General features: G+C 32.4%; 1 protein-coding gene across 1 annotated transcript in view; it reads left to right on the top strand.

Moving 5' to 3' along the window:
- CDH10 (cadherin 10) overlaps positions 1-20,227 on the top strand; it is a 168,930-nt gene that overhangs the window by 110,830 nt on the left and 37,873 nt on the right. Inside the window, exons 3-5 of the mRNA XM_035291745.3 lie at positions 5,712-6,006; positions 7,557-7,676; positions 8,099-8,266. Coding sequence (XP_035147636.1) covers positions 5,712-6,006; positions 7,557-7,676; positions 8,099-8,266 — 583 coding nt within the window. The remainder of the gene's footprint in view (positions 1-5,711; positions 6,007-7,556; positions 7,677-8,098; positions 8,267-20,227) is intronic.

A 20,227-nucleotide genomic window follows, 5' to 3' on the forward strand; every position in this document is an offset into this window, starting at 1 on the left:
CAACAAATATAAAATACCTTTGCTGTTTGAAAGAAAATCAGGCATAAAATTATCACTGTGTGTTGAAAAATCTATTCAACACTTGTTATTTTCAGGTTAATGTACATAAAGACTAGGCATAAATTGTTTGACTCAGATACTGAATGTTATAGTCCTTATTCATCTTTCTAAAAACTAGCCTAACAATTATAATTCTAATATAGTGCTACAAATTTAATTCTAATTATCTGTTTTCCCAGTTTTTGGAATGAAACCAAATACCAACAATTACCGATATCTAAAATGGTGTCAATATTCTGAATGAGAAATAATCTCACAATATAAGCAATCTAAATGCCTATGGATAGATAAGGTTTTTTCACCATTTAAATTTTTTCTTTATTTTTCTTCTAGTCAATGGTGAAAATATTAGTAAAATATTTTATATTTTATTCTTTTGGTAACAAATTACTCAAATTTCCTGTACTTTGTAAATCGATTTTTGTGGTAATATTTCTTCATTAAATGTAACTTAATAAAAATGTATTGACATTAAGAGTTACAGATTTGCTATAGTCTGAATATTTGTGCCCTTGCTGCCAAGATTCATGTATTGAAATCGTAGCTCCTAAAGTGAGATGGTATTAGGAGGTGGGGCCTTTGTGAGGTGGTTAGGTGTGAGGGCGGAGTCCTCATGAATAGGATAATTGCTCTAGTAAGAGATCCTCAAGGAAGGAGCTTCATCCTTCTACTATGTGAAGACACTGCCAGAAGGTATCTGTGAACCAGAAAGTAGCGCCTCACCAGACACCAAATCTGTTGGCACTTTGACGTTGGACTTTCCAGTCTCCAGAGCAGTGAGAAGTACATTTCTGCTATTTATAAGCCACTCAGTCTATGGTCCAATTATGAATAGCTTAATGAAGAAGACATCTTCTAAGAAATGCATCATTAGGCAACTTTGTCATTGTGCAAACATTGTAAAATGTACTTACACAATCCTAGATGGTAGAGTCTTCTGCATACCTAGGCTACGTGGTATGGCCTTTTGCTCCTAGGCTACAAACCTGTGCAGCATGCTATTGTACTGAGTACTGTGGGCAATTGTAACACAAAGCCAAGTCTTTGTATATCTAAACATAGAAAATGTACAGTAAAAATACAGTATTATAAACTTATAGGACTACTGTTGTCTATGCAGTGTGTCATTGAAATGTTTTTATGTGGCACGTGATTGTAGTTTGCTATAGTGGCCTGAGCAGATGAAAATGAAACTGTTCTACCAACATTGTCCCTACACTGAAGTGTAATCTTATTTCATTTCCGGGTGATAAACGATTGATTGGATATTCTTTTCCCCATCTTTAAACACAATTTAAAAGAAGATGGTTTTAAACTAGATAGGTTGCAAGATCCCTTTAACTTATAAACTTTATTTTATATAAAGAAGATGTTTTACAAGAAGTGTTATGAAATTGTCAGAAACCAGACACATTTCAAGTGACCAGGCATTCATTACATAATTTGTTTGAATTTTTCTTTAAATTAAATGTATCATTTGGTTTTAAATATTAAAATTACTCAATATAAGCACATGTAATAATGTATTATAATTACAAAGTATGAATAAAAAAAATTAAATAGGAGGAAAATGACTTTTAAATGTGCAGTAGCGCTTGTTCTATTTTCATTAGTTGTCACGTATCTTGCCATGTCCTTTATCTAGTTGTGAATTTACAAGGAACACAGCAGGTTGTGAATTTTTAATAGGCTTTTCTCGAGGAAAGAAAAGGGCAGTATTAACATAAAATTCTTCTTAAAAATGTGTAACACAAATGTTTCACACCGGCAAACAGGTGTTACTGGGGAACTAAAACCACAATAATCTAATTTTTTTTTATGTTTAAAGAAAACTTAATGTCTCACACAATAAAATAGTATAAGGCAAATCAATATATAAGTTGTATTTTTCAAAGTAGGTGCTGTAAGTTTTTTGGCATGTGATCCATTGATCCTAACTTTTTAGCGGTGTAAATTAAACAATTTTGCTCGACTAAATGTTTGTTTTTTGAATCCAAGTATTGTTACCTGATATCCAAATAAAAAGGGAAGAGTCATGAAAAAGCTATAGTTATAAAGACTAACTCTTGTTTGATTACTACTCAATGAATGAATTGGAATAGGAAATAAAATTGTGCCACACACACACAAAGAATGAGGGAAGGTGGTAATACCAGAAAAATAGTGGAAAAAGTATGCAGAGTAAAGAGATCATTAAAATAATAAGGAGAAATTTTAAAAAAAAGATGGGAAGTTTAGGCAGGGGACTATAACTCAAGAACTTTGTCCTTTGGTCTCTTTCTGTAACTGTTAGGAAATCATCAGCATCAGTAAACCTGTTATTACTTAGTTCTTGTATTCCATCAGTTTCATCTACAAGGGGAGCAATCCCCCAAGTTCAGGAGATCTGGAAATTCATCCTTCTGCCTCCTTTATTACGTGAATATCTCTTGTAGTTTCTTTACTTGCCCATGTCCACCATCTTTCATTAAACATAGGCTAATGTCATGCCCTCATATATGGTCCTTTTTGCCCTTCATTCTAGTGCTAGTGCTCACTTGTTTCCCTCTGTAAGAAAAGAAAATATTTTTTAAACACACATTATCATTAGTACAAGCTCTAGTGGTTCAAGAAAATTGTATAATAATTGTGGCTTCTTAGGATCAAGCTGTATAAATTCTTAGGTGTAATTTGCTTCTTTTACATTCCCTTGGAGAAGGTAGAAATCCTATCATTTTCTGATTCTCAAAACCACAGTCTACTTGCAAACTCCATCTCTTTGATTCCCTACTACCACGTTCAATTTTCTAATCCAACAGAAACTCCCACAGTATGTGGTCCAATTATAAGATTTAATTTTCACTCCCTGTATAAGTGAAACTGAAGATAATAATCCTGCTGTGATTTATATTCCAAAACTGAGCTTTATAAAAATTAAAATCTTACTATCTTAGCAGCTTTTTTGCATGTCAAACTGATTAGCATAGGAGAAAGGTTCCCATCTCGCCTCAGATCCTTCTTCATTCCAAATCTATGTTCTGTATTTATTCAGTGTTCTTTCTAAAATGCAAAATTAGTAAAATATAAAGATTTCCCAGGTTCAAACCTCTACTCATTGTTTGATAATTTAGGTATTGTAAGCTTAAGAAATCCTCATTCATTCCTGGGGGCTGTATTAGGGGCTGTCCTGTGAATTTCCATTTCACAAAATGTTTGATTCTTCCACAAAAACTGACTGGAATGATTGACTTGGTTTAAGATGTACATGATTCTTATGAAAATAAACAAATATTTTTCAATTAAAATTAGTGAATGTATAGACAATAAATATAACTGTCTACTATAAACCATAACATTATCTGATCAAATTATTAATAACATCAATAATTTTTATTGAATTACTTTGATTCTCAGATAGAACAAGAAATATGCAGTGCTTAAATCTGTAACTTGGAAAATTGCCACTGTGTTGCACATGCATATAATTGGAAAGTTTCCCAGCAACTATGTACATTTTCAGTTCCTGTAAAGCATCAATCTTGTGACCTTTCTTTAAAGAGTGGTTTCCTGGATAAAAGTCACGTGTTACTTCTGAAAGCTTTTAAGTTAAAAGGAGTTATTTCCTGAGTTTATCAACCTTATTGTTTATGAATAGCTAAAAATGTAATAAGAAACTATCTGTTATCTGACTTCTCATCTTTTTTCTCCAAAGTATATGCCCATCTGGGGTTTTCTTTATCTATTATGTGTGCATTAATAAGCAGTTTATCCAGAAATGTGGTTTTATCCAGAGTTGACGGCTAGGTGCTAATTACTACAAACCATTAACCAAAAAGTAGACTGCTTTTATAGACCCAGTGATAATAAGTAATGCAATTAATTAGAGATAGATACACATAACATTTTATTTATTTTAAATTTTTTTCATATCTACATAAAAATGTTTACAGGGGCAAGTTCATTGAAATAAGTTCTCATAAGTAAAAAAGAACCTTTTAATTAAATAAACAAAAGTCTTCTTTAGGAAATAATTAGTTGAAAACTCAATACTTAATTAGATGAAAGGGAGTGTTGGTTTAGATAAAGAGCAAAAATCAAACTAATTTAGATAAATGTCTAACTTCAATTATATGGAAAAAATATATATAATTGAAGCATATAAGTGAAGATTATTGTCTCCAATTCTTAATTCTCTAGGCTGTAGATCAGTATGCCTATTCTGACTTATGTCTACATTTTATATCAATATTAAAACACAAAACTTGCCTATAACGATGTCTGTTATAATAAATGTTTGGTAGGAATTAAGGCCTACTGTTTTAAAAATATTTCTTATCAAATGCGTAACAACATAAAATTTGTTGAAGCATAATATCATCACACATAATAAAACTGTGATCCTAGCATTTAAAAATGTTTGTTGGTAGGATGGTACACCTTAAAAACAAACCATACATTTCTTATATTTTTCAAAGCCAAGATCTGTTCTTCCTGTGGCCAGGCTTTTATTTTTCAGAGGAAGAATTCCTTATGGGGCAGGAGGTATACCCATCTGGCAACTGGCAACTGCCTGTTCCTTTCCAGAATTCTCAGGGTCGTTGGGGCCCATTATTTCTTCCCCAAACATTCTGGAGCTTGCTTCTAGGTATTACAAGAGGCTCTTCTTTAAGTCAGTTGCCCACAGGTTAGATTCAGTCACTAGTACTACTGCTAAGCCTGTTGGCTGGCCTTAAGGGCATCTGTTGAAAAACAACATGGATGGATGGAATTTCTTCATGATACAGGGACTCTTGGACTAGCATTTGCACTAGGATAGTGTGTACATTGGGCTGAGATGTCCACAGGAAGGCGTGCAAAGCTCTTCGATGTGATGAATTGATTCTCAAAGCTCCAGTGTGGTTATGTTATAGGTGCAGAAAAACAGCAAGACATAGGCCTTGTATTACCTTGTTCCTGCACAGAGTTTGTCTTTGTAGGTTTTTAAGAAGGTAAATTTGACAAGGTAGGAGGCTAGAACATATTTTATTTTATAGTTCATTAATTTGGTTTATAACTTGAAAAGATATAGACATGTGTTATGTAGACATCTGTCTGCTCTGAGTACTACCAGTATTTGTGGGGTTAATCACTGTCTATTGTATAAACCAAAAAACGATATATGTTGTTTTTTAAAGTAAGAACTATGTCTCCTACAGCTTTGCTTTTCTTACAGTTCTTAAGATATTACTAATTCATCAGTAGAAATACAATAGCTAATAACAAGTTTATAGCAGATACATTTCTTGCAAATATAAGAATAAAATAATTTTCATTCACAAAAAGAGATGAAAGAGCAGTGTTTACAGCAACATATCAAGACTGATATCTTATATCTGGAACAGAATTTATTTCCCCATGAAAATGAGTATTTTCCAAGCAAAGCAAAGAGAGGAGCTTGGTTTAATTTTATTACATATTTTTCATTTAGAATAAAAATCATTCTGATATATAAAAGGCTATTCATATGGTTTAAAGTGTATAAATGAGTGTGATCAAACTTATTCAACTCTTATTTCAAGAACTCCGATAGCTGACCCCATTGCTCAATGATGAAACTTGAAAAACCTTTGAATTATTTCAGCATCAGATACCTTTATACATTATCATGTATATACTCTTTTTATTTCCTCTAGCTACATTCAGACCAAGATAAAGGAGATGGATCACTCAAATATATCTTATCGGGAGATGGAGCTGGTACTCTTTTCATTATTGATGAAAAAACAGGTGATATTCATGCCACAAGACGAATTGATAGGGAGGAAAAGGCCTTTTATACTCTACGTGCACAAGCTATTAACAGAAGAACTCTGAGGCCAGTAGAACCAGAGTCAGAGTTTGTGATCAAAATTCATGATATCAATGACAATGAGCCAACGTTCCCAGAAGAAATCTATACAGCTAGCGTTCCTGAGATGTCTGTTGTAGGTAAGTTCATTTAATTTATGATGATATTCAAAACATGTTTTAAAAATCAATAAATTCTTATAATATTATAATTAATTAATTGAAATCCTCTTTGATTTGCTACCTTGAGTACATTTTTTTTCTTTTAGGAGACAATCAGATAAAAAGATTAATGCAATTTACATTTCCTATGGATTTGTGAATCTTTATAGTACATGTAGTTAGATGCTTTCGTCTACAATCAAGAAAATGTCATTGAGCTTCAGTAGAAAATTGTGAAAATAATTTTTTTTTTTTGCTTGGATTTAGATAACAGTTGTGTACATTTCTGATCCCAAATATAAATATATTTAGAATACCATGGAGAGAATGTAATCTTCACATATACTCTAGTCATATTTTGCCTAAAGATTTAATTTGGAATATGTACTATCTGCATATTTCAATTGAGGAAATTGATTGAATTATTTCTTTTTTATTAAATATTATAAAATAGCTTATCATTATAGTTATTACACATAAAAGTCTGCTGGTATCGTTAAAACTCTTTGAAATCTTATATTCAAAGAAGCCAATTGAAAACCCATGGTTAAATATGTACAGATACAGAATTACCAAATTAGATTGTGGAACGTGTAAAACATACAGCATGAAAAAAGATAGAAATATAACATTCAAGAAAATAGAATTTCCCTTTTCAGTGTAAATAAACGGGAGATGTATCTCTAGGCCAAGAAAATTAAAACTGCTTTAATTTTTTTAAATTAGGTATAGAATGACAGGCCATTAAAAGCATCAGAAAACAGTGATAACATTTTTAAAGATATATTTTTGGATTCAGTAGAGGAATAGGCACTTCTCAAATATGCATGAAGTTGTTTAAACTGATTAAACAAATCCGAACGCTTTTTTTTTTTTAATTGTAACAGTCATAATAGCACATTTTCAGACTCTGCATTTCTCAAAAGCATTGTTCTGGGATTGTTATTTAATATTTACCTCATTAAATCCCAAGGACTTATGGCAGTAATCTCACTATAAAGCCATTTTAAATATCTTGAACTTTACCAAATAGATTTTAGTAGTTCATGGAACTTGGGATCATATTGGATTGTTTCTAAATTTAGAATTTAATCTATTCATAAAATTGTATTTGAGAGCAGATGTTAATTATTTTTAGAGTTAATTAGTGGAGAGGGGGAAGAAGAACATACCTACTCCTTTGTGATTAGATATGCCCTTTACATGAAACAGATCTATTATGTGAAAATGAATTTGAATGTCAAACTTGAGCATTTGTAAAGTAACTGTATTCATTATATTCTGATGTACTAGCATTATTTATTGCATGCATAAAAAAATAGACATGTTGACTAAATAAAAATATTATGTATTTGAATTCAGAGTTTACCTGTAATAACACTATGTATATATTCATCCAAATTATATATGAAAGTTTCTTTAAGAGGTCATTATTAAAGCCAAGAATCATTCAAGTCTTCAATGAAAACCAGTGCTTTTGCTCCTCCTTCTGGTACTGTGCAGAACTAAGCTGAGTTTGGATACTTCAGGTACTTCTGTGGTGCAAGTCACAGCTACCGATGCCGATGATCCTTCATATGGGAACAGCGCCAGAGTCATTTACAGCATACTTCAAGGGCAGCCATATTTCTCTGTGGAGCCTGAAACAGGTCGGGAATAATGAATTGTTGTTTGTTAATATGATCATCTTTATGACCTTTATAAGTAGAAAGACCATGAGAGAATAAGAACAAAATCTTAACATTAATACTCAGAAATGAGTGATAATGCAATGCTTAAAGATGTAAGAGCTCAAAGTTAAATGATAGAGTGAACTAATGGAAACTACTGTTTAGATATTGTAACATATAGGTTTAGGCCACTCTACAGCACAGGTGGTATTGCTGGGAAATGGAAACCCAATACAGATTGTATTTCCACAGAATCACTTTTATAATTTCTAGACAATAAAAATTAATATAAAAAACCTATCTTTCAAAAAATCACTAGCTTAAAAATATGATTTATGCACTTAATCTAATAATAATTGAGATTTCAGTGAAGATGATGGAAGTTTTTGTATCTTCTCAAGGTATCATCAGGACTGCTTTACCAAATATGAACAGAGAAAACAGGGAGCAATACCAAGTGGTCATCCAGGCCAAAGACATGGGCGGCCAGATGGGAGGCTTATCCGGGACAACCACCGTGAACATCACGCTGACAGACGTCAACGATAATCCACCACGTTTCCCCCAGAGTAAGCACTCTTTGATGGTTGTTCTGCAGGACAAAAGATTGAGGGTAAAAACGAGAGAATAAGAAAGAAAAGGAAAAAAAAAAATCAATCATCATTCATTTAAATTAAAAGATATTGAAAATAACAAAAAAAGGTGGACATGTTGATTAATTTACTATTATGAAAAGATAAAATGGAGTATTTCAAGCATATTTCACTCAGAGACAGGAGGACCCATGGTCCCAAACCTCTTCTTATATGAGCTTGGCATCTACATTGTAATTTAAGAACTGTTTCCTTCAGCAAACAAAAGGAAACAATGTTTATTAGAAAACCAAGTCTCAATTTTTACAATAAATATGTTTGTTTCTGTTTCACATTTAATAAAGAGGATCCTAACTTGAGGACAAATTTTTTCAACAAAAAACCTAATTTGACAAATTAATAATAACTAATCCAGAGAGCACTGTAGAGGGAGAACGTCAGAAAGATATCTGACCTGCATTTAATGTTATTTTATGTGAAACGACAACCTTAATACAACATTTTGTATTCCTGAGTTTTGAGTAGATCTATTTTGAACTGACCTCTCAAATTCTTAAAAAAAAAGTTCAATAATAGGTTAAGAACCTTTAACTCGTGACCATATATACGTGCATTTATTTTTTTTTCTTGTACAAATTTGGTAGATTACATGTCTACTTGCATACTAGAGAGAATGGTATCAAGTCTCGACGGACACTCCCAATTTTATGCTTTGCTAAAAGATCCTGTACTTAAAGATAGAATTTAGAATAGCAATGTGACATAAAAAGGACATTCAACTACCGTCTATGTCCTTAATTTTCAGTATTTGCTGAATTTAACCTCTGAATTGGTCCCCCAACTTTAGTTTGTAATTTGCTTTAAATACCTGTGATAAAGTATTAAAATTTAAAGGCAGTAGCTTTTTTTATAATGCTTGTATCTTTATATTAAAGGCCATTGCTCAGAGGAATTATGGTCTAAGAATTAACAGTATTGTCTTGAGTCTTCAAAAGCATTTTTCCTCTTTTCTGTACTATTTTTATCTAACTTTATTAGTAGTACATGATTCTTATTAAATTGTTTAAAAGCATGTATTTGGGAAGATTTCAAAATTCATAGACAATTTTCTTGAGCAGACTAATCACATACCTGTGTATTTGTGATGGTTGTTTGATTAGATATTTAAGGTATGCCCATCAGGTCTGCTGGTGTGGTGCTGGCCCCAGACCTCGTAGGGAAAGGCATGTGCTTACACTTTTTTCAAATAATTAGGTTTTAGCTCCAGGTTGCCTTTAATATTGGTAAGAAAAATAAAACCAGTAATAATCCTGCATATTTCTTAGAACAAGTTTATAGATGTGCATTGTTTAAAACTTAAATTTCACATTTTATATGTTTTCTGACCAGCTCTCAGTTCGAGCCTCTCCCAGGAGAATGGATGTGCAAATTTAGCACAATGAGCCATAATTAATTAATTGCATAATCCACAATGAGCATAACTATTACTGGAAAAAAAGTATTTTATCAGTCATAAATTTCCTTTGGGAGTAGTATTGTATTTTACATTTTAAGGAACATATATATGTATTTGTCTAAAATACAGTCCACTTACAAATGACACATTCAATAAGAAAATTAAATCCACCTCAAACACCAAATGTATACTACAATACATTTAGAGGATTTTAGATCATCCCGTATCTTGTCTCATTATTATTATGACTATTATTACTTATTTATTTATATATATATTTTTGAGAGAGTTTTGCTCTGTGGCCCAGGCTAAAGTGCTGTGGTGTGATCTCGGCTCACTGCAACCTCCATCTACCATGTTCAAGTGATTCTCTTACCTCAGCCTCCTGAGTAGCTAGGTCTACATGCCCAGCTAATTTTTGTATTTTTAGTAGAGACAAGGTTTTGCCATGTTGCCCAGGTCTGTCTTGAACTGTCTCATTATTTTTAAGTTATAGATGGAAACATAGTTTATGAATTTTTATTTTCGAAGTTATCTTTTGTGTTATGAATATTTGCAACCTTGTCTGGCCTTTGGGAACACACATTCATGACAATTAGAATGTTATTTGATTGTCTAAGTCATATAATATCTGGAAAACAGTATTTAATATTTAATATTATTTAAGTAAAGAGTCCCTGTTTGAAGGGAGTTCTGCAGTTCACAAGGCCTTTCATATGTAGCATATCATAGAAACCTCACAACTGATCTATAGAAACGATCATTATGATTACACCCAATATATAGGAGAAATGGAGGCTCAGGGAAGAAATGATAAAGCCACACAGAGAAAGTTTTCAAAAAGCAAGAGACATTTATTTGAATTACATGTTTTGCTTTAACCCAGTATTACCCCTTAAATATGTCATTGATATAAAACTTACTCAAATATGTTCCATTCTTTTTTTTTTTTTTTCTCTGAGTCAGTTATTTTCAACTTACGTCAAATCTCAATTCAAAGTAACTGCATTTGTAGTCATAGCTATATGAGGGTTAGTGTCTTGGCTAGGGTTGCCATATTAGATAGCTCAGCAGCAGAACCTGGAGTCATCCTGTATAATCCCAGCAATCTTCACTTAGTAGTTTTCTTCAGGTGGGTCCATTAAACTGACCATCTGTTTTTCGTTATCATCAGTAATACTGGATAGCAGTCTCTTCTTCACAGAGTAATGTAGGACTAAATAACTTAATATCTAGGAAGCTTTAACTCAGCGGCTAGCATTAAGTGTATTTATGCATCTAATAATGTTGATTCATGCTAGTTCTCTATTACCATTATTATTATTCAATAATATAAAAGTTAGGTCACAACTCAAACTTTCCTTTAGATTGATCCAAATTCACTATTTCCCAATATTCTTTATCAACAATCTCAGTCATTGAAGGGGAAAGAAACAAATGAAAACTCAGATATCTTGGTTTATTTTTGTGTTTATTTTATTGTGTGAATTTATAACAATGTTTCTCATTCAGAGATAATTTTGCCCTCCCCAGCCATGCCCCTGGACATTTGGTAATGTCTTGAGATGTTTTGATTATGTCAACTGGCAAGTACTACTGGAATCTAACGGGTGGGAGCTGGGGCTACTTCTAAGCATCCTTACAATTTCATTGACAAAGAGCTATCTAGCCCAATATTCTAGTAGCATCTAAGTGATAAACTTTTATGTCATATGAGGGGCAATTCAGTAAATCACAAATTCATTGATATAAAAATATTTATTGAGATCACCCTTGCACCAAACACCATTGCAATGGTTTGACTATGTCCCCATCCAAATCTCATTTTGAATTGTAGCTCCCATAATTCCCTGTGTCATGGGAGAAACCCTGTGTGAGGTAATTAAATCACAGGGGCAATCTTTCCCGTGCTGTTCTTGTGATAGTGAATAAGTCTCACTAGACCAAATGGTTTTATAAAGGGGAGTTCCTCTACACAAGCTCTCTTTCCTGCCGTCATGTAAGACGTGACTTTGCTCCTCATTCACCTTCCACCACTATTGTGAGGCCTCCCCAGCCATGCGGAACTGTGAGTCAATTAAACCTCTTTCCTTTATAAATTACCCAGTCTTGGGTATGTCTTTATTAGTAGCATGAGTACAGACTAACACAGCCATTTTAGAAACTAAATACAAGTATATGGTATTTGTCAAAACAACAGCAACAAAAAGCCCTTGTTTGTGTCCCTATCACCTTTCATTAAAGCAGGAGAGAAAAATCTTGCTTAAGTAAAAGCATTGTACACTGGCAGGGGGTTGGTTCACTACTGTATAAAAAGAATAACATGTGAGACAATTCCAGTATAGGCAGGATTTGATGATTGGGGATGGGGAAGGCTAATAGAAGCTCTCATTAAAAGGTGATATTTTGTTGGAAAACTGCAATATGGGGTAGATCTAGCCACCAAAGAGGGAGAAATCGACTAAGCAAAAAGTTCATCATGTGGGAAACCCTGAGGTTGGAAATTGAAGGGAGTCTATTCATAACTGAAACCACCTGTGGCTTGAACATACCAAAGAATTGAAGATTCCTATATTTTAGGATAACTAATGCCTTCATTTTCCTTCCTTTGTAGCTTTATGAACATACCAAAGAATGAGGCGGTTGATGGGAGATGAGTTTAAAGGCCTTTACACTCAAAGGAACATTGATAATTATAAATTATCATTGGCATTATAAAAATTCATAACTGTATGCCTGATTGAAGTTATCTTTATAGTTTACTATAAAGTATATCAATATATGAACATGAATATATACACATTAACATAATTCTAAAAAGGAGTCCATGGATTATAAGGTAGAGATGTACCTCAAAATGATATCTAAAAGTATTTTCTACTCTTTTGATTGAAATATTAATGTATACAGAATGAATGTACTTCCCTTATATGTACCAATAACACTTCCATTAAGGAGGATTCTAGAGCAAATTTTCCTGCTCTCCGACCAAACATTAATAATCCTGAAATTTTTCTGTTTCATTGTGCTAATATCAGAAAAATATTATACATTCATACTTTAAATTTATCTGCCTGATATTCTCACTTGAACATTTTTAGTCCTGTTTACTCCCTTTCCTTCCTCCTTTCCCTAAAATTACAAAAGCATAGAAAATCATAAAACTATGTAAAATTATGAAAAAAAATCATTGGAAAGATTAAATGACTGAAAACTGATCATTGTAGGGCTTGGCAAAACCAACTGGGACAACAGTATTTGCTTCCAAAAGGTTTTACAAAAAGTATCCCTGAGAAAATGTTACAATATTGATTTTCATTTGTCCACAGTTAATTATTAAGGGACATCTAATGTACTGAGGCCTGAATAATTCCATTTTTGCCTTAACACTCCAGACAATGTCTATTTGAAAAGACTCTCAGATCTATTTAAGAAAAAAAAAAGGGGAGGCACCAGAGAAGAAGACCGAGGCCTAGAGGAAAAGGGTTTGCAAAATCGATTAACCAGGTGTTCAGGGTCCCAGCCAACTGGTTGGTGCCTAGGACTGGGCACTAGTTCCAAAAAAAAAGAGATTCTTTTATTCACAGGTAGGTGCTTTTCTAAACATCCTATCACAGGGACAAAAGTCAAACAAAGCAGATTGTTTTCACATTCTACTTGACAATGGGTATGAGCGCCAAAGAAACCTGGCGCTCACAGAATCATGCTCTTGTACTCTCACTGACTCACAGACATTATTGCACACAATTTAGATTGACAAATAGAAGGCACGAACCAATAACATGTACATTTATGTAATGTCATCTTTGCTGAGCTTTTAGGAGTGTGAAAAAAACCTTACAAACTCCAAGCAAAAGGTCACTGTGATTGAGTGACTCTGTCATATGTATGCAGGGCATTATGTAGATTATGATTTTTTTTTCATAATTTTACATAGTTTTATGATTTTCTATGCTTTTGTAATTTTAGGGAAAGGGAAGATAACCAATGTCAAATTAAATGAGAGTTTGATATGGTATTTATTATGTAAGCATCCAGATCGATCTTAAATGCACTGAAAAGAGTGAATTTATTGTTTTCTACTATACATTTCCCATGGATTATTAAGAATAGTGACAAATATCAGTTGTTCCTTATCATTTGGTTAATATTAGTTCTGAAAATTAATTTAAAAATTATCCCACTTTAAGGACGGTTTTTATTAAGATAAATTAGAAGTGATGGAAGACTTTTGAGTATACAAATAAACTGAAGGCAATCTTACCTTTCGAGAATTTCAACACCAATTCTTTATATTTCCCATCAGATTATCTCTAAAGATTATACACAACTACATCCAATTCAGAAGCAACTGTAAACAATTCCAGAATTATGCAGAGCCTAAAAAAGGTGTCATATCTATGCATGATTTTTTTGTTTGTTTTATTTGAATGCTCTTATTGGCTACTGATTTAATCTCATTAAATTACTTTAAAAAAAGGATTATCTGGTTTTCCCAAATGAATAATACAAGAACAGTCCATTGTTATAGTATGTACTAAATACTACAACATATAGTACAAATATAAACTCATTTAATGTTCACACCATTGAGATGAGATAATGTATTAGGTTGGTGCAAAAGTAATTTTGCCATTAACAGCAAAAACCGTGATTACTTTTGCACCAAAAAAATCTTCTTTTCATTAGTTCAAAAGTGGAATCATGTAAATGTATAGTCATTTATTCATGAAATAAGTAAGAAGCAGGTTGGGGATCCAGGTTATTTGGCTTTTAAGCCTGCGCTTCAAAGCACTACACCTAGAAAGATGTTGGTACATCAAAAGCTTAGTCTTCCTTGGTGCATTTCACTTTTAGTTACTTCTATAATTCACTACTCATATATAGATTATAGAGCCAAATTCAGGCAGGACACACTGAATACTTAAAATGTGTATGCATGGTGATACAGAGACAGGTAAATCATACTTTTATTGCCTGGTGCTTTTACAATATCCAAGGACCAAATGCGACTGACCTCTTTTCTGGGATCTTTATAGTGCTTGGCCAGATAAACAAGTTTGCATGAGACAAGGTCTTTCAAGGAAATTTCTATATGATATACATAGGGATTTGAGACACGTACATTCAGTGTGCTGTGAGAGTACCATAATCCCTGCCTGGTACAAGAGAGATTTGATTTAATAAGTGCTGATTTTCACTTTGTAAATAGAGTCAACCTCTCCTCTACTGGAGATCCCAAGGTAATGTAGGCCCCAGGCTGATTTGCATATTTTAAAATTATCAAGCACTTTTCAACTAGAGCAACTTGTCAGGTATGCCCCAAGGAAGATGCTTCAGCATGAGAAAGAAGGGAATAAAATTAAAAATGTCTCTTTTTCCCTGTTTTATTATCTAGAAAAAATGAACCTACTTACATGCAAAAGCACTGCTCTACAACTTATGTTGGTTAGATATAGCGTGATTTTTACTGTGACCACCAAAACACCCTCAACTTTTGTCAGATTTTTCCTCATGCTCCCAATGCCTATAGTTTGAGGGAGTTATAAAGAAATTACGTTATTAAGGCATTCACCGATTTACTAAACATTGTCTGAAGCCCTACTGTGTGCAAAGAAGTGTGCTAAGAAATAAAAATGAACTGTAATTGTCTTAAAGTAAGAAATTACATACAGGATACATCCACATCTAACTTGCATTTTGGTGGGGTAAACAGGCACAAACTCTCTATCTCTCATACACACAGACACACATACACATAAACATTTACTGTTTTACATTTCAGTTTCTCTTCTACTCATTGTCCCTCTCACTCTTTCCCTTGCTTGCTTTTGTACCTATGCAGTCATGCACTCCAAAACAACATTTTAGTCAGTGATGGACCATATTATGATGGTGGTCTTGTAACATTAGAATATCCATACTTATTTTTTACTGTTTTAGAAATGTTTAGACACACAGTTACCATTATGTTACAATTGCCAGTAGTATTCAATACAGTAATGTGCTGTACAGGTTTATAGCCTAGGAGTAGTAGGCACTACCATATAGCCTAGGTGTATAGAAGGAGATGCCATCTAGGTTTGTGAAGTACACTCCGTGATGTTTGAACAACAAAATTAACTAACGATGCATTTCTCAGAATATATCCCTGTTAAGTGAAATATGACTCTACATATATATGTCTTGTGTATATATGTATAAATATAGTATATATATGTGTGTACATGTTAATGTTTTGTATATAAGTACATACAGTCTTATATATAATTATATAATTAAATATACTTATATTTATACATATACATAGAATATAAGTATATATAAGTCTTATATATACTTATACATAGAATATAAGTATATATAGTCTTATATACATAGACTTATACATAGAATATAAGGATATATAGTCTTATATATACTTATACATAGAATATAAGTATATATAGTCTTTATATACTTATAAGTACATATAGTCTTATATATAATTATAGAATTAAATATACTTATATTTATACATATACATAGAATATAAGTATATATAGTCTTATATATACTCATGCATATACATAGAATATAAGTATCTACAGTCATAGATACTTATATATATAGAGAGAATATAAGTATGTATAGTCTATATACTTATAAGTACATATAGTCTTATATATAATTATATAATTAAATATACTTATATTTATACATATACATAGAATATTAGTATATATTGTCTTATATATACTAATATATACACACAAAATACATATGATTATGTATACTTATATTTATACATATATACACAAAACATAAACATGTACACACATATAATTGGAGAGAAATGAAGTAAGATTAGTGCCATAATTGTCTAAATAATTATTTTAGACATAAGGGAATTATGAAAAATATTATTTAAAGCTACTTCTAAAATGAATAAGAATTTTCTGGGCAGAAAAATAAGGGGCATTGAGGCAAAGAACATTTTTGTTAATTATTGTTGTTAGAATACAATGAATAAAAACAGACTTCAGTGAAATGTATGTAATTTGGTTTAAATCGGATTGTGAGAGGTGAGATTACAAAACATTGTCAGCATCATGAAAAGGGTTGAATAAAAAATAAAAATGCTATTTATTTAAGAAATCTTTTTTTTTGGAGAGCATCAGATACAGTTCTTCATTTTAACTAATTATTTTGATAGCAAAAAAGCACATTGCTTGGATAGGAAGAGCAAGACTTGATGGGAGTCTGAACTAATGCTGAAGAGAAGAGGAATTTGAGATGTATTTAAGATAATTTAGTAACTAGGTCGATTAGAAGGATAAAAGGTGAGAATATCAGTAACAAGATACTTTCAAGCTTTCTACCAGAAGTGTTTATCTGAAGAGAGGGATGGGGATTTTAACTGGATTTGAGCATTTTGAATCGAGATGCCTGCAGAAAAAGTGCTGTCTAGTAACTAGTGAAATACAATATGTTAGTCTGACGTGTGCAAGCGAGATATTAGTGAAAATAGACATGTAAGATAACAGCTAGGTTAAATGTTTTTAGCATGACAGAGACAGGGGAAATATACATTTTCCAGTTCTCAAAGAGAAATCATGTATATGGAAATTATCCAAAAACCTACTTGGAACATTCCAGTTAGTCCAGTGGAAAGTTGTCTTAGACCGAACTACTTGGCATGTTACATAATGAGATTCACACTCCTTCTGTATTATGATACCCTCTAAAACATCTTGGACATTATCCGTGGGTAGATGTAAATTTAGAAATATAGATGTAAAACTAGTTATGCAAACCTGTTTAGACACAATTAAAGCTGTTGTTACAGAGTTTTTAGGACACCTACAATTTCAGGTGAGATCCATTGTAAAGAGAATGAACACCTAGGATAATGTAATATATTTATGAGTGATTAATTGAAAGTTTACATTAACCTCCCTGAATCCTATATGCTTTTATTGTTTATACACATTCCATTGTGTGTTATCTCTTGATGCCGATTAACTTGGAGACAGTTTTAGAGAAATGTAGCTAAATGGATTTCCACACTCTGGGGATCCATGGCATCTTCACTAAAAGCTTTGTCAAGTTACTTTCTTCAGTAGCTCAAACAGGAAACTAAGACCGTACAGCATCTCGTTTTGCTCTAATTTAACTTAAATGCCCAAAGCTAAGTTGATGATCGTATCTCTGGTGCTCACAAATTTAGGTTTCTCTCTTTCCTCTGGTAAGAATCTTCAGTTCGAAAGCCTCAATAGTTTCTCAGTCTCTGGTGTGACTTTCAGCTCTCCTCTGCTTTCTCCTAAATGCCCATTTAGCATTGCATAATTTCCTTAACTACTCTGCAGTTCCCTCCAAGGAGCTTTATCTTGTTTTTAATTTCTTCCTCTTAAACTCATTAAAAAGCATCTCTTAAGCATTATACAATGGAATGTTTTATAAACGTGCATAATTATGTCATTTTTCTTAGAGCAAGTATTTGAGAGTATCACGCAGCACAGAGATGTTACAATATGATTATACACAAAGCAAATAAGAAAAATTAAGCTAATGTTATTTTGTTGATTCATATATATAATGCCTTTTTCATCTCAACTCTGGAAAAGTAGAATTCTAATGTAAATGTGAGTAGCAACGAGGGTAGAGAATAAAGGATAAGGACAAATTATATCTCTTTCAACTTTATTGGTTTTTACCAACAAAACGAAGCAGCAGTTGTTTGTCACTAAACGCAAAACCTAAAGGTAAGCAGTTCGCCTCTGTTGCCCTCCCAGTTGATTTCTGGCATCGCTTTGTTGTTCTTAAGGAAGTCACCCTGTCACATCTCTTAAATCACCTATTATATCTTTCCTCCAACGTCTCTTACTCACATTGAGCTGTCAATTCTTTCTAACTCTTGTACACAAATTGGCAGTATTTTAAATTTCAAGTGCAAAGGTCCGACTGATCACATTTTAGTATAACAAGTGACCGGGAATATCAGCCTCGAATAACGAAAAACCAGAAATGCATCAAAATTGTTTAAAATCATTAATAACTGGTCACGCAGATGTTGTGTAAGGTTGTCAGTATCAGTGTGAAAGGGCTCTTATTTATGTAGCGTCACGTTTTACTCAGTCCTTAGGACGCTTCTTTTGCAATATTACCTTCTAGATTATTTACTTGCTCAATACGACTTTATTTGTGTGATATAGAAATAGCAATTACCTTTCTCCTTTTCACATTCACGCCTTTGTGCTTAAATGGGTAACCATACTAAGAATGTGCTCACCAGGAAGAAATATTTATCTGCCTAAGCATTAAAAGGGGCGCAGATGATTCAGTCTGACACCTGGAAATGAATTTAAAACAACTATAAATTAGAATTGATAGGAAAGCATACCACGTAATTAAAGCATCATCAGTGTAAAACAAAAAATAAGGAGCATGCAAATAGGTGTCTTTAAGGAGAATTGAAACTTAAGCACTCATTTGCCTTAGTCAGCGTATGCATAAACAATCTATGCCTGCTTTCTAGTTCCCTGCCTACTGCTTACCCAAAATGGCAAACACCCTTGGAGAGAGAGCATGCTGGTTCTTAATTAGTAATTTGTTTGCTTGAAAAAGTAGGATACTTATATTCAACATACTTGCCTTAGAAATAAATTAGAAAGTGTGAATGAATCACTCGTACATATAAAATATAGAAATTCACTTTTCAGTTTTGAAATAGACCCAATAAATCTTGTCCTAAAAATGATTTCTGAGCATAAGCATCATTCCAGCAAAAGCGTGACCAACTTATGTATGTAGGGAACTGAATAGAAATTCGTTGAGTGAATTAATTTCTGAAGTTGCTATATAATCAATTTTTGTTTTAGGGAAAAATAAATGTGTTTATGTGCATGTGTGCTTTAGAAAAAAATTAATGTGCATATGTGCATGCATGCATACACATACAACTCACCTGTATTTCTTCAGACAAATGCTGTGGAAAAGAACTGATAGATCATCCATGTAGTTCTATTGGATCATCAGTAAAATTTTTAAAAATTTAGATTCATTTTAATGTAAACCAGTGGAGCATGATCACTTTCCTTGAAAGTTTAAGTCTTGAACGTAGTAAAAATTAACATGAAAAACACTTACTTTCATAAATATGAAATATACCTTGTAACAAATATTGTTTCTGCACCAAAAAATTAAAATATAGTTGTAAATAATTTTAGATATTTGACCAGAACTATAATGGCAAGTTTAAAGCAGACATATTTTGAGATTTTAAGTATGTGCCTAAGAATACAAATCAAACAATCTCAAAGAAGTCAAATTAAAAGTAAAATGTTTGAGAACAAATTTCCAGAGATAATATTCACAATGAATTCCGTGTAAAAGTACAATTAATGGAACAAAGAAACATTTTTTTTTTCTTTTGTTCTCTCTGTCTCTCTCTCTTTGAAAAGAACATTCTATGATTTGGTAGCTTTTTATCATAAACTGAT

The sequence above is a fragment of the Callithrix jacchus genome, chromosome 2, assembly GCF_049354715.1.
Source record: "Callithrix jacchus isolate 240 chromosome 2, calJac240_pri, whole genome shotgun sequence".
NCBI classification, from domain to species: domain Eukaryota; kingdom Metazoa; phylum Chordata; class Mammalia; order Primates; family Cebidae; genus Callithrix; species Callithrix jacchus.